Here is a 26,360-nt window from a genome sequence, read left to right on the forward strand (position 1 = left end):
AGGTCGTGAGGTTCTGCAGTTACAAACGCTGACACTTGCCAAGTTCTTAGTATTCTTTTCTCTTTATCATCTTCTTCTTTGCTTCAAATGATTCTATATTTGGAGCATTGTTTTTTTTATATGCATGCCACAAACCTCAAAGTCGTGACATTGAAGAAGGATATGGAACGTGGAGGCTTCCATGGCTACCGCAAGTTCTCCCTCAACACCACCAATCCTTCTGAACCAGGTAGTACCATTTTCATTTGCATGCCTAAAAACATTCTCTGATCTTGCTCTTCTCTGCACTTCTTTGCATTGTCATGTTTCTAATGTGTGCTAATGGCGCATGCAGACGTCATAGAAGCTCAAACTTTTTGTAACTAAAACATCTACTTGTTTTGTAATACCAGCGAAGTTTTTGATGGCGGAGGGAAGCATGCAGCTAGCAGAGCCCAACCAGACTAACAAAACCGCTAATGGAGGTGAAGAGGAGTGCACGGTGAGGGAGCAAGACAGGTTCATGCCTATTGCCAACGTGATACGGATCATGCGGAGGATCTTACCTGCTCACGCCAAGATCTCAGACGACTCCAAGGAGACGATCCAAGAGTGTGTCTCGGAGTACATCAGCTTCATAACAGGGGAGGCCAATGAGCGCTGCCAGAGGGAGCAGCGCAAGACCATCACTGCCGAGGATGTCTTGTGGGCCATGAGCAAGCTCGGTTTTGATGATTACATAGAACCTCTCACGTTGTACCTCCACCGCTACAGAGAGTTGGAGGGTGACAGAGGAGTTGGCTACAACGCTGGTTCCGTTGGCATGACCAGTGGCATGGTGGTCAAGAGGCCTAATGGTACCATGGGAGAGTATGGAGCCTACGGTGTTGTGCCAGGGATGCACATGGCGCCGTACCATTATCGTCATCAGAAGGGGTATGCTTACAGTGGTAATGAACCGGATTCCAAAATGGGTGGTCCATCATCAGCAGCTAATGGTTCCAGAGTTGAACTGTTTCCAACTCAGCAACATAAGTACTGAGAGCAATGGCTAATGAAAGTTGACAGCTGTTTTGGTATCTAACCCCTTAAATGAAGCAGTTTATGAATTTAAGTTATATAAGCAAAAACAATGATGCTTTGTCGCTGATCCGCCTTGTGGAAAAGTATGTCAATAAAAAATTAGGTTCTCAAACAACATGTACTCTCCTATAGGAAAACGACAGTGAAAATTTTGAATTGATCCTTGACTCAACATACAAAGTGTTAAACAGGAAATAGAAACAAATATCAAATGCATAATCTTCATCTAACTACCACTTTCCAGAGGAACTTCAACGCATAACTTTTTCCTCTCCAGAAGATCGTGTTTCTCCACACTATTGTCCTCATCACCATCTATAGGATCAACTCCAGTTCGTTTCCTCTGAGGAATCACAGTGAAGAAGGATGTTTTCCAGTCCCTCGTCTCCATAAACTTCACGAGTATCTCCACAACTTGGTTCACAGTGAGAACCTAAATCAATAATAACCAAACTCACGTCATGGTATTGCTTAAGAAAGTATAGGCAACAATACAGCAAATGTATTGGAGATCAATGTATTGAAAAGAGAGGAACATTCTGTGGCAATGAGGCAATTATAGTAGACTGAAGATTACAAAACGTATGGGTACATTACCTGAGAGCTAGACATTTTCATGTACTCCCCTATAGGAAGCTTAGCTGTTTTAATGCCTTGTTCTTGTGCCTTATTCATGGTGATCCCTTTGAACCGGTTTCGATCCACTAAGCCACCAATTATGTAGATACTCTTGGGGTCAAGCTCATCCAAAACAGCCTCAGAGTCAGCCGTAAGGTACACCAAACTCTCTTTCCGATCAGCCATAGCCTCAATGTAACACCGACTCTCCTTCTCTATAAACCATTTCTCAAAACCTGGAAGCTTATCAAGCTGCCTACTCATCTCCCCTTTGATTCCCGTTAGCCATAGATGACAAGGGGACGTGCTTCTCCCATTCACCGCATAGCAATACATTATCTGAACATCAAAGCAACAAACGATCAACAGGGTTAAAGTTTGAAGCTTTGTTGAAAGACACGAGTTTTTTAACCTGCTGAACGAGGCTGGAGATCTCTGACTCGGACATGAGATGGGCGAAATCAACATCTACGACGACGTTTTGACCAATCTCTTTGGCTCGAGTGAGCCGTTCCATCTTCTTCTCTTTCTCCTCCGACCTCTTATCCATCCTCTCCTTACGGAGACTCTTCCTCGACTCGATCAGCTTCAGCCTCTCTTCCTCCGTGGCGTTCGCTAGAGTTTCCTCCCACTCCTTGTGCTTTCTCTCGCCTTCCTTCCTCTTGTGCTCCTTCTCCTGCGCCTTCTTCTCAGCTTTCTTCGCTTCGTATCTTTGCTGCTTCAGTTGCTTCTTCTGCGCGTTCTTAGACAGAGGTTTCTGCTCCGCCGGAGGGGAGAGGTTGGCCGGAGCCGGTTCAGAATCCGGCTTAAGGTGGTTATCGACGCCGTTGTCGTCATTTGCCGTCGCCGCCGCCATTGCCGCGAAACGCAAGAGAGCAAAGGTTCGGGGAAAACAGTCGAAACGACGCCGTTGTTAGGAAAGACTTTTCAAATCTCACATTACTGGACCCTTAACGGCCCAGTTGTTAAGGCCTGTTAATGAATGACTTTGGATGGGGCAAATAGCAATTAGAAGAGAAAATAGAGGGTACAACTGTAAAACCAGGAGAGCTACGATTAAAGAAGGAAACGGTATGGCTCTCACAAATGACGTCGTTTTCAGTAAGGCTTTCGCTATTGGGCCGATTAATAAGGGCTTTATATGGGTTAAAGAGCAAATAGAAGAGAAAATGAAGGGCATAATTATAAAAAGAAGGAAAATGCAGAAGCGATGAGAGACACAAACCCGTAAGTCAGCAAATCGGCCTGTTGTTTTTTCCTTTGTTTGGAGAGAGCGCTCAGATCGGATGTGTTCGAAAGAGTGACTCCTCTGAACACCAAATAGAAACCAACAAGAAGAAGAAAGAAAACCCTTTTTTACGTCTTCTCCATCTTCGTTTACAGTGCTCTGGCTGTAAGGGAAGAGCACATCGTAGGTTAAAGAGTTCTTAGTTTTCACTCGTGATGGCTCAAAAGCCCGAGGAGCTACTGAAGGAGCTCGGATCGAAGCTTGACCCACCTCCTTCGTCTAAAGATTCATTGCTCAAACTCTTTAAGGTGATTCTTCCTCTCTAATTCTCATGAATTGTATCTTCTGGTGACTTCGTTTAAACAAAGTTACGATTTTTAGTTTGGAGGGAATGTTCCAGCTTTGTAGGCTATCCTGTCTTGGTAATGTTCGTTAATAGAGCTAGTGTGTGTTCTTTGGAGCTGGGTTATGGTTTCTCATGAACAAATCTGTAACCTTCATAGATATCGTTTTTGCAAAATTAGGTCAGATTTGAAACTTGGGTCTTGCTCCTTTCTGAATGGAAGATGCATGTGAATGACCACTTAGACTTGTCTTGATATTGAATTGTTCGGCTTTCTTCTTACTAGGTTTGCAATTTTTCTTTCCGTAGGACACCATTTCAAGGTGTGTGTGTGTGTGTATAAATTAGCTTATGTTCATGTTAGAATGTCAAGTATTTAGGGTTCGGCTGTTTGACATCCATGCCTGGTTCCCTTGAGTTCTTGCTATGCTGGAACTGAATAGTGTTTTCTTCAATTGATAGATGCAAGAGATTAGTGCTTCTATTTGACTAAGCTGTTTGTTTATCACAATCACTTTGTGGAAATGTGATTTTGCTTTTGGTTGGTATAATTGGAAGTGACTTGGTTGGGTTACTTTTCTAAGATACTTCTCTCCTTGAAAAGTAATCCTGTTTTCTCTCTGATGATGTGACTAAATGGTAATGCTCACTTGAAGCCTTAAACATATAAACTTAACTTTGTGTGTTGCTACATGCAGGAATCTGCTGTTCATCTCTCTGAGTTGGAGCAGTCTCCACCAGCAGCAGTACTGAAGTCCATCCAGCCTTTTCTTGATGCAGTTATTAAACCTGAAATTCTCAAGCATCAAGACAAGGATGTCAAGCTTCTTGTTGCAAGCTGTGTTTCTGAGATAACTCGTATCACAGCACCTGAAGCGCCTTACAGTGATGATATTATGAGGGTTGGTTTTCCTGAATTTTCCTCTGTAACCGTGTTCCCATACATATCCAACTGCTGATTGTTCTGTTTCTTAAATCTTGTTTCAGGATATTTTTCAACTGATTGTGAGTGCCTTTTCTGGGTTGGATGATGTCGGTGGACCATCATTTGGAAGGAGGGTTGTCATTTTAGAAACGGTTGCAAAGTACAGGTCATGTGTAGTCATGTTGGATCTGGAGTGCGATGATCTGGTGAAAGAAGTCTTTACTACATTTCTTGATGTTGCTAGGTGGGTTTCACTTTTAATCTAGCTTAATACAAGTTTTGGTTGCTTTTTGTTTTTGTTTTGTTTTTCTGTGGGGCGTCGTACTGAACGATTGTTTTATACCTGTATATGCAGAGATGACCACCCGGAGGTTGTTCTCTCATCAATGCAAAGTATAATGATTGTTCTCTTGGAAGAGAGTGAAGATATACAGGAGCAGCTGTTACTAATCCTACTCTCTAAATTTGGCAGAAATAGAAGTGTGAGCATTTCTGACGTTGGCTGTTATTATTATAGTTTAGGATTTTCTGCTGTATTGTTTAACAGGCCGCTCATTATCTGGATTTATGATGGCAGGACGTTAGAGATGCTGCGAGAAGACTTGCTATGAAAGTCATAGAGCAGTGTGCGCCAAAAGTTGAATCTGACATAAAGCAGTTCCTTATCTCTTCAGTTTCCGGAGATAGCCGATTTTCCAGCAGTCAAATTGACTACCATGAGGTTATCTATGATTTGTACCGCTGTGCTCCGCAGACCCTATCTGGAATTGCACCATATCTCACTGGAGAGCTTTTGGTACGTTGTTATTCTGGTCTTTTGCCTCTATTCTGGATGTCAAACACCATCATGACTTGAACCATGCATCAGTATTTTTTGTTATTGTCTATTACGTTTGAATAGTCACTTTTATCTTTTTGCTGTTCCGACTAATCTTTTCTAATATATGGAATTTAAGAATACATAATGCGTACTATTAACATATACAGGCTGACAACTTGGAAACTCGCTTGAAAGCGGTTGGATTGGTTGGAGAGTTGTTTTCCTTGCCTGGACGTGTCATCTCCGAAGAGTTCAGTTCAATCTTTTTGGAGTTTCTGAAAAGGCTGACGGATAGAGTAGTTGAAGTTAGAATGGTCATCCTTGACCATATTAAGAATTGCTTGCTCTCTGATCCTTCGAGAGCTGAGGCTTCTCAGATTATATGTAAGCCTTTATTTATCATGTCATTGATATACATTAGAACTGACTAATCTTATACTGTTAATCCTTTTGTAGCTGCTCTTCGTGACCGGCTCCTGGATTATGATGAGAATATCCGCAAACAAGTTGTTTCTGTTATATGTGATGTGGCAGTGAGTTACCTGACGTCGATTCCAATTGACACTATAAAGCTAGTCGCTGAACGGCTTCGAGACAAAGCTGTAAGTTCTATGTATCCAGTCTTGGTGTGTCAGATAGTTACATGCTAACATAAAGTCATTGGAACTCATTGTGGAACTCATTTTTCTTTTCCTATCAGATGCTCGTAAAAACATACACAATGGAAAGGTTGACTGAATTGTTCCGGGTATATTGCCTACGGTGTACTGAAGGGAAAGCAGGCACTGGCGACTTTGATTGGATTCCTGGCAAAATTTTGAGATGTCTTTATGACAAAGATTTCAGGTAGGACATTAATCTTTACCTCTTTTGTAATTCGGCTGCCTTTTCTTCTTATATATTTACGTTGTTCACATCTTTGTATATATGTTATTTGTTTTGCAGATCAGATACGATTGAACATATTCTATGCAGTTCATTGTTTCCAAGTGATTTCTCTGTTAGCGATAAAGTTAAGCATTGGATAGAAATCTTTTCCGGGTTTGAAAGTGCGGAGACAAAAGCTTTTGAGAAAATACTGGAGCAAAGACAAAGGTGTGTATTTGATGATTTTTTTCGTAGCACCTAATACTTTTGCATGATCTTTATCATCCCGTCCTTTCCTTTTTGGTATTGTAGATTGATCTTTTTTTCTTCTTGATTGTTAGGGTACAACAAGAAATGCAAAAATATTTGTCATTCAAGCAACAGGTTCGAAAAAACTAGTTGAAGAACTTACTTCCCCTTGACTTTCGGTTGGATTTTTTTGCTTATTTTTATGTTCAATGCAGAGTGCTGACTCTACTGAGATGCAGAAAAAGATCCTATTTGGATTCAGAGTTATGTCACGTGCATTTTCTGATCCCGCAAAGACCGAGCAGAACTTTTTGATTCTTGATCAACTGAAAGATGCTAATATCTGGAAGATTTTGAATAATCTGGTTGGTCCCAACACTAGCATTATGCAAGCGTCCAAGATTCGGGTGAGAATAGGTTTGTAAGTAACCAAAAATTAATTTTTCGCTAACCTTACAACTTGGTTGTGGTTTTAATTTGTGTGCAGGATGATATGCTAAAAATACTTTCTGAAAAGCATTCTCTCTATGAATTTCTCGGCACTCTCTCCATAAAATGTTCTTATCTGCTATTCAGCAAAGAATATGTGAAAGAGATATTAGCGGAAGTCTCTGTGAGAAAAGCTTCTAAAACTAGTTCAGGAATTCAATCTTGTATGGACTTCTTAGGGGTAATCACTTGCCTGGCATATCTTTAATATTTTCTTTTTCCCTTTTTACTTATAACCAAATACACCAAATTGATGCTTGTGCATTGATTTTAGCTTCTCGCAAGTTTCTGCCCATCACTGTTTGACGGGGCTGAAGAAGAACTGATAGGTTTCCTTAAAGATGATGATGAAATTATAAAGGAAGGTACTCTAAAAATTCTGGCAAAGGCAGGTGGTACTATTCGGGAGAATCTCATTGTTTCAGCGAGGTGAAAGTCTGAACTCTTTCGATATATGGATATCTCCAGCATGGAGTTCACGTCATTTGTTAGGTTCCTACTGTTTCTAATTGATAATGTTTCTCTTATTGTCCATTAAAGTTCTGTGGACCTGTTACTCGAGAGGATGTGTGTAGAAGGTAATCGGAAGCAGGCTAAGTATGCTGTGCATGCACTAGCATCAATTACAAAGGATGATGGCTTGAAGTCGCTGTCTGTTCTATACAAGGTGGCAGTTCTGTTTTCTCATTGATATTTTGCATAAAATTATCGCTAAGATATAGTTTATGTGTAGTATATGGAATTGTAATTTGTAAATTTGCAGAGTCTCGTGGACATGCTGGATGACAAGAGACATCAGCCAGCCGTTCTTCAGAGTCTTGGATGCATAGCTCAGATTGCGATGCCGGTCTTTGAGACTAGAGAAACCGAAGTCGTTGAGTTTATTAGAGACAAGATCCTCAAAAGCGAAAGTGTATGTATTACTGATGTTTTGTTTTCTGCAAAACCTCAATATCTGTCTTTCCAGTTTTCTTATTGGAAGACGCTTAAACCTCTTTGCAGGTAGATGCAGACGAAGATAAGTTATCCTGGGATGACAAAAGTGAGATCTGTCAACTTAAGGTTGGTATCTGACAAAAGTTTTTTATAACGGATTTTTAAGTTATAGTAACAAAAGACCTTGTATCAAAGTTGATAAAGTTATTTCTCTCTTGTCCATTTAATTTTTTTTTTTTTAATTTTCTTAAATAGATTTATGCGATCAAGACGTTGGTTAAGAGTTACTTACCTTTCAAGGATGCTCATCTACGTACCGGTGTTGATGACCTTCTTGAATTACTAAAAAACATTCTTTCCTTTGGGGAAGTATCTGAAGATATAGAATCAAGGTTAGCAAACATTAGTGCTGAGCATTCTAAGATGTTATTTTCTGTAAAAAAAATTTATGACACTCATGCTCAACATCTTTACAGTTCTGTTGACAAGGCCCATTTGAAACTTGCTGCTGCAAAGGCAGTCCTTCGCCTTTCTAGGCACTGGGACGATAAAATCCCGGTTGATATCTTCCACTTAACACTAAAGACCCCTGAGGTACCTTCCTTCAGTTTGGTTTTTCGATTTGCACCTTTCGAGCCAATCCTACATCTGATCTAGGTTCTGTTTTAACAAATGTTAACCTTTCATGTAGATATCATTTCCTATGGCTAAGAAAATATTTCTAGGGAAAGTTCACCAGTATATAAAGGATCGGGTTTTGGAGACAAAGTATGCATGTTCATTCTTATTTGACATCACTGGATCAAATGTTCTTGTATCAGAGGAGGTATGCTATCTCCCTTTACTTAAAACACACATATACGATGTTTATGAATTGAGAATGTTGTTAATCTAACTAACTAAACTATGCGTCTGGATTGGCATAACAGGAAAAACAGAACCTAGCTGATATAATTCAACATTCTTACCAAACAAAAGTGAGGAAAGTCTCTGCGCAGACTGATGCAAATTCAGTTTCTCCCTACCCTCAGCATATCCTTCCTTATCTAGTTCACGCACTTGCACATCTTTCTTGTCCTGACGTCGAGAAATGCAAGGATGTGGAGGAATATGAAATGATATATCGGTAAAAATATTTTTGATTTGCCTGTTACTGTGACATTAGAGATCTTTTTGGTTAATATTTTATACTTTTATTTCTGATCGTATGTTTCAGACAATTACACTTGATCATTTCAATGTTACTCCATAAAGAGGAAGATGGGAAGGCTGAAGATGGTGACAAGGAACATGAGTGCGTTCCCACCATTATCTCTATCTTCCGCAGTATAAAACAGTCGGAAGATGTCACTGATGCAACAAAGTCGAAGGTTAGTAAAACATTTCCTTGAGCTTGTTCTGTTTGAAAAACAGCAATGTCATGACTATTTTTAATAACTTGCCCCTGTCATGGTGCCATGGACCTGACATTCTCATAATTTGTATAAACAGAACTCACATGCGATCTGCGAGCTTGGGCTTTCAATAATTAAGCACTTAACTCAGAAAGAGCTCGATCTACAAGGGGAATTCACGCCAGTATCACTGCCTCCAACGCTGTATAAACCTTCTGAAAAAAATGAAGGTGACAAGTCTCAGGTAACAACCGAGAACTTGTCCCTGCTTCAGATTTTTAACTTCATGATGAGCTTGCTTCAAGTGATCTGTGGCGATCTGAACTGGCTAGTGTCTTTTCTTAAATATTTACTCTGTTTAACCTCATACTTTGTACTGGTTTATGTTTGCTAACCCATTGCATTTTGTTTCGAACAGGTTGGTGAAGAGCAATTGTGGCTAGCTGATGAAACTGTCTTGGCACACTTCAGTTCTCTTATGTTGGAGAGTCATGCTGATTTATCTGTATGTTATTCAATCTTAAAATCTGAGTTGCAGTGCAGTGTCTTGTGATTTTTGTATTGATTTATATCTGTCCTTGTTTCAGGAGATACCCCAAACGACAGAGATTGAGGTTATGGATAATGAAGATAGTGATGGGAATGAACTTCCTCTGGGTAAAATTGTAGAGCGTTTGAGAGCTCAGAGCAGAAAGGGAAAAAAGAACAAATCTGTTCCGGCTGAGGATGATGAGAATGGTAAAAAGGAGGATGTCGATGTTTTGAAAATGGTGAGGGAGATAAATCTGGATCACTTAAAGCTGGATAAATTTGAATCCACTAATGGACACACACATTCCCCTGTCGAGAGAGCGGACACATCTCATAGTGATCAGAAGGCTAACAAAAGGAGTGCTGGTAATGCAACATCAGTAGTTTCAGTCCCTAAACGCCGGAGATCATCTTCGGGACATAGTCCTTTCAAGTTCTCAAGTAGTGATCCACTGCAAGCTTCTAAAAAAGAGTTGCTTGAAGAGAGAGACATGGACGCAAATGCCTCCTCGGACTCGGACAGGGGAAAAAGCAGATCTTCCCGAAAGAGAAAGAAAAGCTTCTCAGGAAAATTAAAGAACTCAGAATCTGACCCGGAAAATCAAAGCGAAGATGGCAACTGCAGTGAGAGGGTAAAGATCACCAATAGTTTCAAACCGCTTATTTATCTGTAATCTAATTTCAGTTTTTTGATTGAATTTTTTTTTAAATGAAAGCAGAGTAAGTCAGCAGAAAATGGTGACAAATTGAAGTCTGCTTCTGGATCAATGAAGCGGAAAAGAAAGAGCATCGCAGGACCGACTAAGGTGCGGAGGTTTACCTTCCATTGATGTTTATTAGTGTCACTTTATAAAAATTGAAGTGATAACAAATATTTATAGCCTGGCCTGATTTCTCGTGCAGTGCTCCACAGCAGAAAAGAAAATGGTTACTGATGAACTCATCGGTTGCAGAATAGATGTTTGGTGGCCTATGGACAAACGGTAAGCATTTTCTTAGTACTTTTCCTTGGATTGATAGTGAAAACGTGATCTCATTGTTATATTTCCTTGGAGTTTATTTGTTTTCTTTGAAGTCCTTAAAATGGTACACGAGTTGTTGTCACATATTACTCAGACGCCCATGTAAATGCACACTCTGAAGCAATTAGTTTAGTTCCACAATCTTAATCACATTTTGTAACTCTAAACTTAGTTGATGCAATAATTCATTTCCAGCAAAGTGTGGTATTATATTCCTGAGTCTTACCAGAAGTTGCATCTTGGTGTAATCAACAGGTTTTATGAAGGCACAGTGAAATCATATGATTCCACGAAAAAGAAACATGTGGTAAGGCTTTAGCACTTTGATTTTTGTCTTTTTTCTTGGGTTAGTTGGTCCATCCAACTCTGAACTCTGTCCTTGTGATATGCAGATACTTTATGAGGATGGAGATGTCGAAGTACTTCGCCTAGATAAAGAACAGTGGGAGCTCATAGAGACGAAGCCCGCTAAGGTTCTGAGATTTTCTGCGTTTTGGGTTCTGTTGTTTTTTGTCAATCGATCTTTACTATTTCTATACATCTGCCGTTCCTGTTAGCTTAATAAATATCCTCTCACTATTTCACCTTCTGCAGAAGTCCAGTGCATCCAAGCGAAGTTCTAATAAAAAAGGGTAAGACTTACACTCTGCAACTTATGCCAATGTATCTCTCTGTAATTCGGTCTCGTTGTGTTCTTTAGTATTCTATGACGTATCAATCTTGTTCTCTTCTTCCATTGCTTTCTCTTAGATCTTCGGAGAGTAAGCGTAAGAATAGATCTGGCTTACAGAGGGATGAAGACCTGATTCCTACTACGTAAGTGAAATTGTGCCATTAGAAGTCTAATCATTCGTTCGCTTTTTGTTTACACATATACGTATCTTCTGCATTCGTGTTTAACCTTTTTGTTTTTTTCCGCACTGTTGTCTTATCTAGGCCAAAAGGAAAAAGAACTCCGAAGAAAAACATAAAACGTAAGGACCCGGAAGGCACAACTAGTAGTCTATCTTTAGAAGATGAGAAACCAAAGCTCAGAACCAAGAAAAACCGATCTTCTGGAGGTAAGCTCCATTGAACTACTTCTTCCAATCCTATGCCAAAGTTTGTTAGCTTCTCCCCACTTAAATCCTTTCAACTCATGTACTTCCATAAAAAGTGTTTGATAACCTTATTACACAATGTAATGTCTTTCTGTTTCTAAGTTACTATATTTTGAAATAATGCAGTCGGTGAAGTTGCTGAAAAAACAAGTGAAGAAAAAATGGAATCATCCACAGAGCAGATGGGAGAGGGCCCGAAGTATGATGGGGAGGCCGACGAAGAGAAATCAGAATCCGAAGGAAAGTCACGGAAAGAAGGCGAGGATGATGAGGGAGCTGAGTTCAAGGAGGCAAACGCAGAGTCGAGTGGGGACTCCGAGGAGAAAGAAACTGCTGTTGAGAACTCAGATTCTGAGGGGAAACAAGAGGAGATAGAAGCTGAGGAAGATGCCGTTGATGCTGAGGCTTCTGACAATGAGACTCTGGTATGTATCTACCTACCCTTTCTCTATAAAACTTACGACTAGCTTTAACAGAGAGATGAGTAGAGTGGTTCTCGGTTCTGATCTATGTGTGTTTGAATGGGCTGTGCAGGGAGCGTGGAAAAGTAAAGTGGTCAAGTCAAGCTCGAGAAAATCAGCATAGGTCATGCCATATGTAGAATAAATACACCAAAGAAGTTGCTGTGTTTGGCCTCAACTAGTATTGGTGTGTATTATCTCTGTTAAAAAAGATGCGAGATTCATAGAGTTTAGTGATACATAGTTGTTCTAACCACCATGATGGAATGGATAATAGGCAACAAGAAGCTCCTCCATATGCTTATTTGCTCATGTATGTGTGTGTTTTAGTTTGTAGGACTGTTTCATGATTTTCTTATGTAATAGTTTGAAAGCTTCCATTCCCAAACGATTACTCAATACTTTGCCACTTTCTTCTACGCTTCTTGTATGCACATTATTGTTGGTCATAGATGATCTTTTATGCTTATTATGCTTTTTCACTTTATCTGTAGCAGCTTAATTTAAACCCTTACTGATAAGAGCAGGTCAGGTCCCACAGGTTATATACTCCCCTTGCCATTCTTTCGAAGTATTTAAAAATCAATAAAAAGGCCCATGGGCCATTGGGCTTTGTCAACGCTAAAGGTCGTCTCTGAACGGCAAAAATAAATAAATATCTTTCTCGATCATTTTGAAATTCAAAACTCAGTTTGAGTTCTCTCTCCCCCTCTCAATTATCGCTTGATCGTTGGCGAGTACTTGAAGAACAGCCTCGTCTTCGTCTCTACGAGTTGGATCCTACCGATGAAGATGAATATCAACAAAGCCTGCGATCTGAAATCAATATCGGTGTTTCCTCCTAATCTAAGGTACGATCCCGCTTCTATTCGTCATCTCTTTCACGAGTATCACACACGGAACAGTTAGAGAACTTGATTTGCAGTGATTACACTTCGATTCGCACTGCCTAGGGTTTATTTAGATTCGTCCGCCTCCTTTTCCGGAACGAGTTTGCTTAGTTTGTGCTGGAGACGAGTTTCGATGATCTGTTTGTGGAGTTTCTTCCTCGATCTTAGTATTACGAACTGATTTATAGCTTCCATGAGAATCCGTTAGGTTTTCGACGAGAGTTGTATTGTATTTCTCTATCGTTCGTTTTGCGTGTTGGGTAATGATTTTGCTACTTCGATTCGCGTTTATCTTTCTCTGTGGATTCTCTATTTAGCAGGGGATCGAGTATTGGACCGTCTGAACCACAGGCATCGCGATCACAGCAGTCGCAGCAGCTTCGATCACAGCAGTCACAGCAGCTTCGATCACAGCAGTCACAGCAGTCGTTCTCGCAGGGACCTTCGTCTTACTCTCAGCGTGGTTGTTTTTCTCAGAGGACTCAGGGTTCAGTCGATGAACTCGTGATAAGCGATCAGGTTAGAAACTAACGTCAGGGGGCTTTGTGTTTTTCATATTTGTAAACCGTTTCTTCTTCTGAATAAGAACAATGAGTCTTGATTACATACTTGTGTTGTATCTTCTTTTTCTGTACAGAGATTTAGTTCCCAAGAACGAGATCACTCTTTGAAGAAGGTTAATTGCTTGCCCCCAATTAATCATAGACGAGATGATAGCCAGCTTGTTGCGTATAGATCTTCTAGCGGTCTTCAGAGAAGATGGAGTTCTGACTCAGTCGGAGAGTCTAAACGTAAGTTTGATCTTTTCCCAAATCAAAAAAGTTGCTTTGACTACTTAATAAACAATATGTTTCTGGATAAACTTCTGAGTTTAACGATATAGCTTGGAAATACATTCCATTTTGATCACTGGGTGGCCCCTAATATGATTCACCTTTTCTGCCTTTCGTCACTGTGAGTAGCTCAACTCAGTGAAGAATTTGAGCAACGGTTTAGGGTGATGGAAACTTCACTGAGCAAGTTTGGGATGATGTTGGATTCAATTCAGAGTGACATCATGCAAGCCAACAGAGGAACTAAAGAAGCATTACTTATAAGTGAGTTCTATGATATTTTGTTTTTTCGAGTTGCACGAATATTTGAAAATTTCAAATTCGATCTGTTCTATTCTAAAAGTATATGCCAACCAATGGAATAGAAACAGACCAAGGGGGTTAGGAATGTGTATAACCTTTGATTATCATTGCTTGACCATACGATTTTTCTTACCATTGCTCCTTAATGCTACTCTTATTCTTTACAAACGTGACACGGTCAAGAGTAATTCACTTATTGAGATTGTTTGCTCCAATAGTTTATCATCTGTTAAAGAGGATTCCATTTGAGGAACGACTCCTATTTCCCCCATACTTGATATGAAGGTCTCAACAGATACTTTGCTAACCTTATACTTTCATGTGTTTACTACAGCTGAACGCATACAGCAAAAGTTGATTCTCCAAGACACTTCACTTCAGCAGCTGGTAGAACCAAATATTTGCAGTTTTTTTTTCTGTTGCTTTAATGATCTTATACTAATAATTTAAGCTTATTAAAATGATTAATTGGGAAGCAGATAAAGGAACAAGCAAATTTTAAAGCTAGTCTTGATGGAGGTGTTAAATCGATATTGGAGGAACTAAGCAAAGATTTCAGTGAAGAGAAGCTACAAAGCATAATCCTGATGCTAAAGGCTATCCCAGAACAAGTAGAATCGGCTCTGCAGAAAATGCAAAGGGATATCTACCAGACGTTCACCAGAGAGTCTCAGGTTCTGCCACACGTTCACCAGAGAGTCTTATCATATTGAATTTTGTCGTTCTGTATATTTGCGAGCACATGTAATGCTTTAATTCTCATAACCAAATCTCTTACAGGCTTTGTCTAGCTTGGAGATGGCTGAGGTTATAGTTCAGGCTCCAGCAGCACCACGAGTGAAGGTTTCTTTGCTTTCCATGTCTTTCCATTTTAAGTTACTAACTTCAGCAATTAAGGTAACTTTTCGTTAAACGTCAGGCTAAGGAAAACCTGCCTGAACATCGGGGTCCATCAGCGAAGGTAACTCTAAATTCCAGACACGTGAGAATCAAAGGATATGTAATGCTTTGATGCCCACTACCAAATCTACTATAGGTTTTGACTATCATGAAGAAGCCTGAGCCAATAGATCGTCTTCCAAGAGCACCACAACTGAAGGTTTATTCTCCAGCTTCACATTTCGTTGCTTTTTAAGCCAAACACTTCAGCAATTAATATGGCTTTTGTTCAACAGCAGTCAAAGGAAAACTTTCCTGAGCAGCGTGGAGCAGAAGCCAAGGTAGTTAACACATCTCTCTTCTATATTTTTGTTTACAAGCTCAGCTGTTACTAACATATATGTGCAATATGAGCTGCAGAGAAATGCCATTTCTAATTCTACACTGAAAAGGAAACAACCACAGCTTGCATCATCTAGAACCGTAAAGGCATCTTTATCCCCAAAGATACAAGTTGGAGGCTGGAAGACAGTGAAACCAGAACAAAACACATTCAAGAAGAGCGCAGCAAGAAAGCAAGTAAAACCAGAAGACACTCGTACACAGGTGATTGCGTCAGATTTTCTCACTGGTCAGCTGTGATGAATAAGAACGCATGTTTTGAACTTCCTCAAAATCTGAGCAATATGCAATTCAATTCTTATGCAGTTTGAACAAGGTAGCATTGTTATAGACTCAGATGAAGATATAGATGGAGGCTTTTCATGTATGCTCAACGGGGACGCCAAAGGTATGAACAAAAAATCTCAAAAACTTGATTCCTCTGGAAGCAAGGGAGAAGTGCGTTGATGATTCTTATGGTAAAATCACATTTTGTGGTAGATAGAAAGAAGTAAAAAGATGTTCATATTTGTCTAAAAAAAAGTTCATTAAAGTATGTAATGTTACTTTCAGGAGCTAAGTTCGATTGGGACGCAGAGAAAGAAGCAAAAAGGCTTCTGAGAATGGCGAGGAGAACAAAGAGGAAGTTCGGTAACCCCATCATAATTAACTGAAATCAAACGCAAGTAAGAGAAGCAAAGACCCCACGATCCATTATTCTACATTTCGCATATGATTTCTCAGTGAATTTTCTTAATAACAATATCTTTATTTTCATTATGCTATTGTTTTACACTACAATATACATAGTGGGTCATATATATATTTCTTAAAATTTACTTGAGAAAAGTTATGACAATTGGATGATTTGTATCTAATCCTCCTGATTTAAATCATACTTATTATTGCCTCTTATATTGGGATGAAGATTATCTTGCATTATTTTTTATTGGAAAAACTCCATGACCATTGTGTTATTGAGCCACTCGACGACGACATGTTGAGTAAAAGTTCGTCTTCTAAATGTCGCGTTCCCAAACATGATATACTATTTAAATTCCACAATAACATGTTTTTGCCTTTGCACTTGAGCATTATTCGGAGTAAAAGAATAACGAGAATTAAAAAACTATTGGGACTCAAATTAAATGTGGCTTTACATATTAGACCGAGTCAAAGCGTGTCGTCAGATAAACAATTCTGTTTTCGTTTTACCGATACCATTAGCGAAAGACTTAGGACTAAATTAATTTTATAGAAGAGGATTATTAGGTTTCACACAATCTTTGCAGTAATTCTAATTGTTTACCGTTGCATCTACGTTCTCCAAAACTCAGAACTTTATTAAAGTTAACGCTATTTGGTCAAACATTCTTTTGCAACCTCGTGTCTCGAGACCGTCGAGTCTGTCTCTTTATGACATCATTTGTTTTCATTTATAAAGAAACAAAACAAGTGATACTGTAAAAATCTGCAATTCTGCATCCCACCTCCTCTCTCAGCTTCATATCTCAACCAAGCAAACAAGAAGTGGAAGAAGGAATCCTTTTGCATTTTCGGTTTCCAAATTGGTAAACTTTGTTTCGTAATCTTTCTGTTTCTCGGCTGTTAAAGCCTGTGTCCGCTGTCCTTTACTGTTCCTTGGGCAAATTTGTCAGTGAAACTTTCTTTTCAGTTAGTATCATTTCTAGCTGGTAGACTCGAGTTTCTGTTTTAATCCACAAAGATTGAACCTTTTCTGTAAAAAAAAAAAAAAAACTATCCGTTTTCTGCATAGTAGTTCTTCAGTGTCTCTTGATCAAGCTGTGGTTGTGATTGAGGTATCTTCCTTTAGCATACTCACTAAATATACACGTGTCTGTACATTAGCTGCATTCTATCTCTCTTGGTTGCTTGGAGAACAATTGTTCATCTTTCTATCTCTTCCCCAGAAATTGTTTTTGTGTTTAAAAGGAGCTGAACACCCGAGTGATTTTCCTTGGGAATTTGTTGGTTTTGTGTCAGATTCCTTGTGATTCTTTCTCTTTGTCTGTGTTTTATGTTGGTCCATATTCAATTAAATGTCTAATAAAGACAGCTGCTATATTTCTCGTATTCATGAGATGTGTGTGAAGCTGCTTAGATGACTTGGTTTCTTCTTCTAACGTTGGTAGCTTCTTGTGTTTGTAAGATCTGAGATGGGCGAGCCGCTAGGACTGCTCCAGGTGACTGTTATTCGAGGAAAGAAACTGGTTATCAGAGACTTCAAGTCAAGTGATCCTTACGTGATTCTCAAACTGGGAACTGAGGTATGTTTGGTGATAATAACCAGAAGAATCAGTGCTCGTTGTCCTGATCAGTTACAAACACTCTTGTGTTCTTTCTTTTATGTTGAGGTTAAATGGTTTTGAGGATACTGTTAATGTGATAATTTTATTGTCTTGAAAAAACTAGTCAGCCAAGACCAAAGTGATCAATAATTGCTTGAATCCTGTGTGGGATGAGGAACTGAGCTTTACACTCAAAGACCCTGCAGCTGTTCTCTCATTGGTATACTTTTTACTCTTCATTATGTTTCCTTTTGTGGTTGGTCATCATGGTGACGATGCTGAGATTGTTGATGTGGCAGGAAGTGTTTGATAAAGATAGGTTCAAGGCAGATGACAAGATGGGCCATGCCACTCTCAGCCTTCAACCGCTCATCTCAGTAGCCAGGCTAAGGCATATAGTGCGTGTTTCCTCTGGCGAGACGACTCTTAGGAAAGTGTTGCCTGATTCTGACAACTGTGTATCTCGGGAGAGCACAATCAGCTGCATTGACGGAGAGGTGGTGCAGAGCGTGTGGCTGAAGCTGTGCGCTGTTGAATCGGGTGAGATTGAGTTGAAGATCAAGTTGATTGATCCTCCTGGAACAAAGTAGAATGCACATGTGTGTGGGGGTATGTAGTTTGTAGCAAGCAACTCGTTTGTTTAGTGATAACTGCAACATGTAATGGTCTTTGTGTTTCCAAATGAGTGTGAAACGGCTTTCAAGGCTTTCAAGCTTTTTGCCTTTGTTCCACAACATGTAATGCCAATTAATGTTTTCTCAAATACAACTCTCTTAATGTCAACTTGTTGACATGTTGCCAGGTCGGAGACAATATAAATCATATATAAATTTGCTAGAAATGTCTTAGCACGAGGATCAAATAACACTAAACATGAATCCAGGAGTACATTCATCAGTTCAACATTTTATTCTCTGTGCTTCGCTTTACATTTGCATGGCTAAGGAGTTCACAGAGCTTAGTGGTAAGTGCTAAGTGCTCAGTAATTTACTCATTTGAAGGCACTGAAAAGACTTCCTTCAGAGCCATTCAGGGTTAAACATCTTCCAAGTCTTTTCATGGACCGACTGTTCTGTCATCAACAGGCTTCCCCAGACCATTGCAGTTCTCGGACTTGTGCATTTCAGATTCAATGGTTTTAGCTATCTGAACACCATCAGCTCCAGGCTCAGGAAAACCCACGTGGAACGACCCTTGCTTTGCAGGTTCACCTTGTCCCTGCGTTTCGCAATGGTGCTTCACATAGCTGTACAGCTGCTGATGAAAGGGATGATCAACAGAAAAACAGTCTACACTCTGAGTATGGTGAGATGAGCCAGAGCTTCCTCTTCTACAGAAATGTGGGAGGGATGTGTAGTCCATAATCTACAAAAGAAACCACAAGACTTAGAGCACTGTACACTTCACAGTAAGATAATAAGACGCACATGCATACCTTCAGTAACTCATCCTTTCCGGAACCGGATAACACATGAACTTTTTTAGTCGTCCTCTCATGTAAAAGAGGTTTTACAACCTGATATGAAATGAAGTACACACATAGATGAATAATGGCAAGTAAGCTAAAACACTTTTTGAGTTACTAACAAAAAAAAGGCTTTACCTTCCAACAGGCGGAGAATATATATGGAGCGTTGACAACATAGTAAGTGTTTGTCTTCTCTGGATAGTTTAGATCATCGATGGTTGATATGATTGTCACTAACTGCATCAAAAATGTTGACACACCACAAGTTATAAAGAAGAGTATGAATATGAATTCAAGAACTTACTTATCACTTGCAATTACCTTAATCTGGCTTAGGGCTGAAAGTTTCAGACCTGTCATGTCAAGAACCTTGACGCAGGTGGTGATTGGCCGCCCATTCTTCTTAGACATGGAAGGCTGTAACAGTGTTTTAACAGATTACAGCAAGAAAGAAACCGTAAAAATAGAAGTTAGCCAACTGATAATGTACTCACCAGTAGTACACGGTCTCTGTATTCATTGATTTGGATGTGGGATTGGACATAGTAGTGAACCTGTAAGTGGACGAAGAGAAGCACATTTCATTTGTTGTTGCTCATTTTGTGAAAACTAGGACAAGGAAGCATCTTACTGAAGCTTTGTCGAATGTGCTGAGGCCAACGCCAATAGCAAACACAGGCAAGCCCTAAAGCATTAAGAGAACACCAGTTAAGAAATGATAAGAGATAGGCTTTGGTCAGAAAGAAAGGCAATGAGGAATCCTATGGGGCCTACCTCTCTGGTGTAACCAGACATTCCTATGAGTTGAGAATCCCGTACGTCCCTGTACAACTCACTAGGAACAATGGGTTTCTGCAGAAACCAAAAGCCATGATTCTAGTGTGTCTTACAACATGACAGACCAAGAAAAGAGGAAATGAACAATAACTCACTGATAAGATACTGTCGATTTCACTATCCACCCTCCAACGCAAACAGTCAAGAAGCTGAAAGCAAATTACACAAATCAGACAAGACTGTGGAACAATCACACTCAAAATCAGACAATGAAGTGTTCGGGAGATGTAGTAGATACCATTGTATGAGCTTTGCTCACGTTCCAGTCACGTGCTTTCAGGAAACGACTCAAGTTCTCCCTCAGGTATCCCTGATGGACTCTCTGCAGATTCACAAACACGTTTCCTTTACTTGATTTCACTTCCAGAAACAACAAGAACAAAAGGGATGGAATATGAAAGAAACAATTATCAGCTCACACCTAGAGATGCAAAGTCTTAAGGAATCACCTACTGGTACAGAACACAGATCAAGTATACATTCTTAAAAATGAGACATGTGTGGACAACAACCTTATGCATCTATGATATAATCATTCGAATGGGGGGGGGGTTTGACCCGTTTCCAAGAACAGAGAGAATAATAACAAGACAAACTCCAGTAGAAGCCAAACAAGCATACCTCAAATGTTTTCTTCAGTGGCCCCTCAACTGTGCACAACAAACTTTACCCAATTTAGTAATATTATTGACATGAGAAAAAATCAAAGTAGGGAAAAGGGTCAGACCTTGATTTATGAGCTTCTGGAGTTCATCAATGGCTTCTTCTTCCGAGACGATCCCCATTGGTTCCGCTCTCGCTTCCTCTGCAGCCAGACAGAGTTCCCCAGAGAAAAGTAAAAAAATCTCCAAGATCGACTCTCTTTTTTTTTTTTTAACCTCCTTTGGTCAGTTTGCAGACCAAACTATGAGGCTATCATTAAAGGTCAAAGAGGTGGTAGGAGACGGAAAACACCCCACCAACAAAAATATATTGTATTAAAAACTCTTCTTTACGAAGATAAATAACTACTTTGACAAAGACCTGCCTTATCACCCTCTTTTTACGTCTTTAACAAAAATTAAAGCAGCTTCAGAGTTCTTGTGAGTTCTATGGGATATGTTGAATAATCAAATCAATCCAGTTCCCAAATCCCATATAATTTTCACCTCTTGTGGTTGCGGGTCAATCAGCACAAGTTTAAAGTATTTGATTTTTTCTGTGAAAATGAACGAACGAAAACAAGAAAAAAGAGAGAGGAAGATTCAAACTATGATGCTTAGGAAAAGAAATCTTTATATATAAAGTAGACTTTTTTCCTTCTTCCGACAAGTGGCATGGGGGTCTGATGCCACGTGTCATCTTTTTGTCTTTTTACATTTTAGATCCTTCTTCTTTTAGATTATTGCAATTTGGTTCACTATTTTATAATTATACATTATCTAATCCTTCTCACACTAACCATCATCATTTGAATTTTGCTAATATATTTTAATCTATTTTATTGTTCAAAAAATTGCAAAACGAATAAAGAAATAAGTAAAAAATATAAATGTACTTTAAATATTTAATTTATTCGCAGCTAAAAATAACATAAACTTTCGTTATTTTATTATTTTTTACTATTTTCTATTATTTCATTTACTTTCGTTATATTTATCTTAATATTAACCAAACTAAAGCAGAACACATAATTTAAACATAAAACCACCATAATCCCAGAGAAAAAAAATGCCAAAGAAACACTAACTCAATAAAGGTCCAGAGCTCAAAGGCGATCAAGAACGAAAACTAACTTACCCCACTTTATCATAGAGTATCTTGGTCAGAACAATCAAAAGTCAGTAAAATGTAGAAATATAATCTTCAGATAAAGCAATCCCTCGAACACAAATGAGCGTGATCAAGGACCAATGCAAAGAACCAAGAAAGCGGGTTAGAGTAAGAATAATCAACAGAAGGCCAAAATCACCACGAAGCAGGAAGAGACATACATAACAAACGATAAGCACAACCACCAGCTAAGAGGTAAGAAGCATCTCACAAACTAAACAAGCACAAACAAGACGCCTATGCCGGGGAAGAACCACAAAATTCTGGATAGAAGGGACCAAAGCTCCAAGAGTCTAATATCACACATTTATACTAAGGGAAGAAGAGAACAACATGAGTGAGGGAGAAATGAAGCCAACCCCCGAGAAACATGAGTCCAGACTTGAGACCAGAAACAATCTTCCAAATCTACAGAGCATACTCGGAGGAGAACACTATCCAAACCTAGAGTGGCAAACATGGCAAAAGAGAGAGAGAGAGTCACAGAGACGCAAGCAGGGTTGAAAGCTGCAACGAGATGAAAGAACATAGCTGGAAGGGTAGACAAAACGAAATCATCAAATCGTGGAGCCGTCCTCGAGCTATAGAAGTCAGATCACCAAAAACCATATCTTGAAAACCAAGACGAGAGGGGAGTAACAATGGTAAGCCAACGACGAGGAAAACAACTTCAAAGACGACTAAACTCTGACTCAACCCAAAGAGATGCAGTTCCTAACATCAGCTAAAATCTAAGGAAGAAGAGGAGCATCCAATATTGCATGGAGTAGCCTAAAATGATGCGAGAAACAACCGCACAACTGGGAACTCCTAAACCCGATCTACAATAAATACCAGAAATCTCAAGGTGAAGAAGGCGATAAAGAACAAGAGCATGAGGTGAGTCTTTTTTGGTGATGATGAGAAACACCGCATACCAGAAACGTAAAGAAAATACATAGATGTTGAAGGCTCAATGTAAAAATATGGGAAAAAAACGAAAACATCTTGAAAGTTATAATGTTCAAAAATATAAAAAAATTAAAAGAAAATTTTGACGCTGAAACCGTAAATCTTAGAATCAACAAATGCATAAATGCAAAGTTATTGAAATTCAATATATTTTTATATTAGAGGCTCACTTCAATGCTAACAAATACTATACAGACAAAACACATTATTAAAAAAACAAAGACAAAATATATTAACATATCACTATTACTACTACATAACACAATAAAAACACCAAATAACATTCTTAACAAATAAAAGTGATCACATAATTACATTATCCAAAAAATCATACTTTTAACAACAATAAAACAATATTCCGCGCGAAGCGCGGACACCCTCCTAGTATAAAATATGGGATAATGGTATTCAAAGTTCTTTTAAGTCAACTATTCAAAGTTGTTGTTTTTTAGAAACGTTTAAATTACTTTTCTGTTAATTAATTAGTACTTCATATGTTTCATAATATATTTAAATATATATGCAAGTTTAGATTTGTTAAATATTTTATTTCAATTATCCACTATGCAGTTTTTGTGATTCGTTGAATTATATTTATTTTATATGTTTAATAATATTCCTAAAGATTTGTTTTCTAAATTATATTCATTTTTAGATAAAAAAAAGTTATATTAAAAATGTCAAAATATTATGACATCTCCAACAATCAAACCCATAAATTTTGAGGTTTTTTATTTTCTAACACCTCAGGCCTTTAAAATAATGTTTTACTATTAAGAAACTCAAAACACTATATTTACTTTTTAATTTACTTCTTACAATTATAATTCTTATGTATAATATGAGAAATAGCCTCAAATAACTTATATCAACTTTTTCTCCGTAATCTAGCATCCAAGGCCTAAAATCACGAATATATGTTTCATTTAAAAAGGCTAATGTCCATGTTGCCCTCATTCTTTATCCTAGCTATATTATATTGTAGAAAAAAAATAAAACAGATTCTCGTCGTCGACTGTAGGCCTGGACGTTCGGGTACCCGTTAGCATTCGGGTCGGATTTTTTGGATTTTCGGGTTTACGCTTCTAGGTCCCATACTAAAATTTTATTAGTACGGGTCGGGTTCGGATAATAACACTTCGGGTTCGGTTCAAAATTGTATTGCATCATAAAACCCATAAAGTAATCATATATCGTACGGATTCGGGTTATATCGGTTCGGTTCGGATATAACCAAAGTAAAAAACAAAATTTTTGAAGTAAAACATAAAGAAAAAAATCTAAATTAAATAAAAATTAATCTATCACATATAAAATTGATAAAATAACAATAAAATGTTAAATCAAGCATGAAAACAAACATCATTTGTAAACAATATGTATTGCCTTATAGAGAGTAGACTTTTTATTTCAATGCGCAAATTATAAAATACTTATTTATAACTAATTTTGTACTTAAAGCATTTATTAGAATTTTAATATTTATTATTATATATAATATTACCACAAATATTAAATTTAATAATTGGAATACTTATATATATTTCAAAATATTTATATTGACTATTAATTTCGGATTTTTCGGGTTACCCGTTCGGGTTCGGTTAATAATACTTCGGGTTCGGATATTTTTTGTACCACCCTACAAGACCCGCTCGGGTATTTTTACGTTTCGGGTCGGATAACGGATCGGGTTTTTCGGTTCGGGTTCGGTTCGGATTTCGGGTTCCGGATTTTATGCTCATGCCTAGTCGACGGTAAAGAGCAGTCTCCAATTTTCTCTGCCGTCATATCCGACATCGGATCCGCCATCACTGTTCCGCTTGAAAGGCTTTGCTGTCATCTCGTCGTCATTCATCTTTGATTCGCGTCTCGTCATTTTCTAGGTGATGGTAACAATAAATTTTTTCACAGTTGGGTCAAGATAAGAGAAGTTAGGAATGCTATCCATGAGATTTATTGTGCTGACGGGTCTATAGCTACGACGGATGATGAAATAAAGGGTGAAGCAGAGAGATATTTTGCAGAGTTTCTGAATGCTACGCCGCATGATTTTGAAGGAGTTGAGGTAGAGGAATTGAAAGATCTCCTAAAATTCCAGTGCAGTGAAGAAGATTGTATCCAGCTTGAAAGGGAGGTAACAAAAGAAGAGATCAAAAAAGTTGTTTTCAAGATGGCAGGAAGTAAATCTCCTGGGCCAGATGGATTTACTTCTGAATTCTTCAAGGAATCGTGGCCAGTGATAGGAGATGATGTCACAGTGGCGGTTCAATCGTTCTTCTTGAAGGGGTTCTTACCGAAAGGATTGAACTCAACAATACTGGCTTTGATACCGAAAAAAAGAAGAAGCGAAGGAGATGAAGAACTATAGGCCAATCTCTTGCTGTAATGTTCTCTATAAGGTAATATCAAAGCTAATTGCCAACAGATTGAAAGTGATCTTGCCGAAGTGTATTGCAGTTAATCAGTCAGCCTTCATTAAAGAGAGACTGCTATTGGAGAATGTGCTCCTGGCCACAAAAATGGTTAAGGATTATCACAAGGACATGATATCATCTCGTTGTGCTATGCAAATAGATATATCCAAGGCTTTCGATTCAGTTCAGTGTTCTTTTTTGCTGAATACTTTGCGAGCGATGGGATTTCCACCGAAATTTGTTCACTGGATAACTATCTGCATTACAACAGCTTCTTTCTCGGTACAAATCAATGGGGAGCTGGCTGGGTATTTCCAAAGTACAAGGGGTTTGAGACAAGGATGTTCATTATCACCATATCTCTTCGTGACAAGTATGAATGTCCTATCAAAAATGATAGATGAAGCTGCAAGGAGAGGAGAGATTGGTTATCACCCGAGATGTAGGAACATTGATCTAACCCATCTTTGTTTTGCTGATGATCTAATGGTTTTCTCAGATGGAACAAAAAGATCAGTGGAAGGGATTCTAAAGGTCTTTGGGGATTTTGATAAGATGACGGGGCTAAAAATAAGCTTAGAGAAATCAACTTTGTTTATGGCGGGTATCACGGCTCAAAAACAAGATGACATCCTTCACCAGTTTCCCTTTGCATCAGGTTCTTTACCGGTTCGCTACTTAGGCCTTCCTTTACTGACAAAGCGCATAACAGTTTCTGATTATCTTCCTCTAATTGAAAAGATAAGGAAAAGGATAAGCTCTTGGACAAACAGATTTCTATCTTATGCAGGAAGATTGCAATTGATTAATTCAGTGATCACTAGTCTAGTGAATTTCTGGATGGCAGCTTTTAGGCTTCCAAGCTCCTGCATTAAAGAGATTGAAAGGCTCTGCTCAGTTTTTTTGTGGTCTGGATCAGAGCTGAATGGGAGGAAAGCAAAGGTATCATGGGCAGATGTCTGTAGGCCAAAAGCAGAAGGAGGTTTGGGTGTGAGAAGGTTAAAAGATGTGAGTTTGGTTTGCAGTTTGAAGCTTATCTGGAGAATTCTTTCAGCCAACACTCTTTGGGTTAACTGGATCAAGATGTACCTGATAAGGAAAGGGTCTTTGTGGTCAGTAAAGGAATCGACTCAAACAGGATCATGGGTGTGGAGGAAGATTTTAAAAAACAGAGAAGCAGCAAAGAAATTCTACCAAGTAGAGGTAAAAAATGGAAGGAAAGCTTCCTTTTGGTA

The 26,360-nt window shown here is 38.7% G+C and overlaps 6 protein-coding genes across 9 annotated transcripts; 4 read left to right on the top strand and 2 right to left on the bottom strand.

The window, feature by feature from the left end:
• On the top strand, window positions 1-1,177 carry LOC106407345 (nuclear transcription factor Y subunit B-6-like). The gene is made up of 2 exons (XM_013848200.3): window positions 1-229; window positions 393-1,177. Exons 1-2 carry the CDS (start codon window positions 88-90, stop codon window positions 1,019-1,021), a joined length of 771 nt encoding a protein of 256 aa, XP_013703654.2. The 5' UTR covers window positions 1-87; the 3' UTR covers window positions 1,022-1,177.
• A 14-nt stretch (window positions 1,178-1,191) lies between these two features.
• LOC125590696 (tRNA (guanine(9)-N1)-methyltransferase-like) lies at window positions 1,192-2,589 on the bottom strand. The gene is made up of 3 exons (XM_048764393.1): window positions 2,093-2,589; window positions 1,660-2,019; window positions 1,192-1,495 (listed from the first exon to the last, which is right to left on the bottom strand). Exons 1-3 carry the CDS (start codon window positions 2,534-2,536, stop codon window positions 1,289-1,291), a joined length of 1,011 nt encoding a protein of 336 aa, XP_048620350.1. The 5' UTR covers window positions 2,537-2,589; the 3' UTR covers window positions 1,192-1,288.
• Window positions 2,590-2,897: 308 nt separating this feature from the next.
• Window positions 2,898-12,514, top strand: LOC106410296 (sister chromatid cohesion protein PDS5 homolog A). The gene is made up of 33 exons (XM_013850791.2): window positions 2,898-3,216; window positions 3,950-4,153; window positions 4,239-4,420; window positions 4,532-4,658; window positions 4,754-4,972; window positions 5,164-5,380; window positions 5,453-5,598; window positions 5,697-5,842; window positions 5,942-6,091; window positions 6,205-6,247; window positions 6,328-6,519; window positions 6,600-6,782; window positions 6,876-7,030; window positions 7,142-7,268; window positions 7,365-7,514; window positions 7,604-7,663; window positions 7,793-7,929; window positions 8,014-8,131; window positions 8,229-8,363; window positions 8,467-8,663; window positions 8,754-8,907; window positions 9,029-9,175; window positions 9,350-9,436; window positions 9,519-10,094; window positions 10,182-10,268; window positions 10,366-10,445; window positions 10,740-10,791; window positions 10,877-10,957; window positions 11,079-11,116; window positions 11,235-11,300; window positions 11,421-11,545; window positions 11,711-12,009; window positions 12,119-12,514. Exons 1-33 carry the CDS (start codon window positions 3,124-3,126, stop codon window positions 12,167-12,169), a joined length of 4,824 nt encoding a protein of 1,607 aa, XP_013706245.2. The 5' UTR covers window positions 2,898-3,123; the 3' UTR covers window positions 12,170-12,514.
• Window positions 12,515-12,619: 105 nt separating this feature from the next.
• LOC106407726 (putative recombination initiation defects 3) lies at window positions 12,620-16,246 on the top strand. 3 transcript variants are annotated; one of them, XM_048764389.1, is made up of 13 exons: window positions 12,620-12,896; window positions 13,253-13,454; window positions 13,573-13,726; window positions 13,898-14,032; window positions 14,406-14,458; window positions 14,551-14,745; window positions 14,852-14,914; window positions 14,991-15,032; window positions 15,108-15,170; window positions 15,247-15,291; window positions 15,371-15,556; window positions 15,659-15,740; window positions 15,905-16,246. In XM_048764389.1, the coding sequence occupies exons 1-13, from the start codon at window positions 12,832-12,834 to the stop codon at window positions 16,003-16,005; spliced, it is 1,386 nt and encodes a 461-aa protein (XP_048620346.1). In that variant the 5' UTR covers window positions 12,620-12,831; the 3' UTR covers window positions 16,006-16,246. The 3 variants fall into 3 exon arrangements, with proteins under 3 accessions (XP_048620346.1, XP_048620348.1, XP_048620347.1); XM_048764391.1 differs by having other exon boundaries at window positions 15,250-15,291; XM_048764390.1 differs by having other exon boundaries at window positions 13,256-13,454.
• A 433-nt stretch (window positions 16,247-16,679) lies between these two features.
• On the top strand, window positions 16,680-18,423 carry LOC106410628 (protein C2-DOMAIN ABA-RELATED 11). Of its 2 annotated transcripts, none has more exons than XM_013851173.3 (4): window positions 16,680-16,902; window positions 17,502-17,619; window positions 17,765-17,860; window positions 17,940-18,423. In XM_013851173.3, the coding sequence occupies exons 2-4, from the start codon at window positions 17,509-17,511 to the stop codon at window positions 18,228-18,230; spliced, it is 498 nt and encodes a 165-aa protein (XP_013706627.1). In that variant the 5' UTR covers window positions 16,680-16,902; window positions 17,502-17,508; the 3' UTR covers window positions 18,231-18,423. The 2 variants fall into 2 exon arrangements, with proteins under 2 accessions (XP_013706627.1, XP_048620351.1); XM_048764394.1 differs by lacking the exon at window positions 16,680-16,902 and adding an exon at window positions 17,129-17,151.
• Window positions 18,424-18,443: 20 nt separating this feature from the next.
• Window positions 18,444-21,207, bottom strand: LOC106410627 (SEC14 cytosolic factor-like). Its single transcript, XM_013851172.2, has 11 exons — window positions 20,673-21,207; window positions 20,567-20,595; window positions 20,184-20,267; window positions 20,041-20,094; window positions 19,883-19,960; window positions 19,740-19,793; window positions 19,603-19,662; window positions 19,430-19,525; window positions 19,244-19,345; window positions 19,076-19,156; window positions 18,444-19,005 (listed from the first exon to the last, which is right to left on the bottom strand). The coding sequence occupies exons 1-11, from the start codon at window positions 20,728-20,730 to the stop codon at window positions 18,697-18,699; spliced, it is 1,005 nt and encodes a 334-aa protein (XP_013706626.1). The 5' UTR covers window positions 20,731-21,207; the 3' UTR covers window positions 18,444-18,696.
• Between the last annotated feature and the right edge of the window lie 5,153 nt (window positions 21,208-26,360).

This window comes from Brassica napus, chromosome C7 (assembly GCF_020379485.1).
Source record: "Brassica napus cultivar Da-Ae chromosome C7, Da-Ae, whole genome shotgun sequence".
NCBI classification, from domain to species: Eukaryota; Viridiplantae; Streptophyta; class Magnoliopsida; order Brassicales; family Brassicaceae; genus Brassica; species Brassica napus.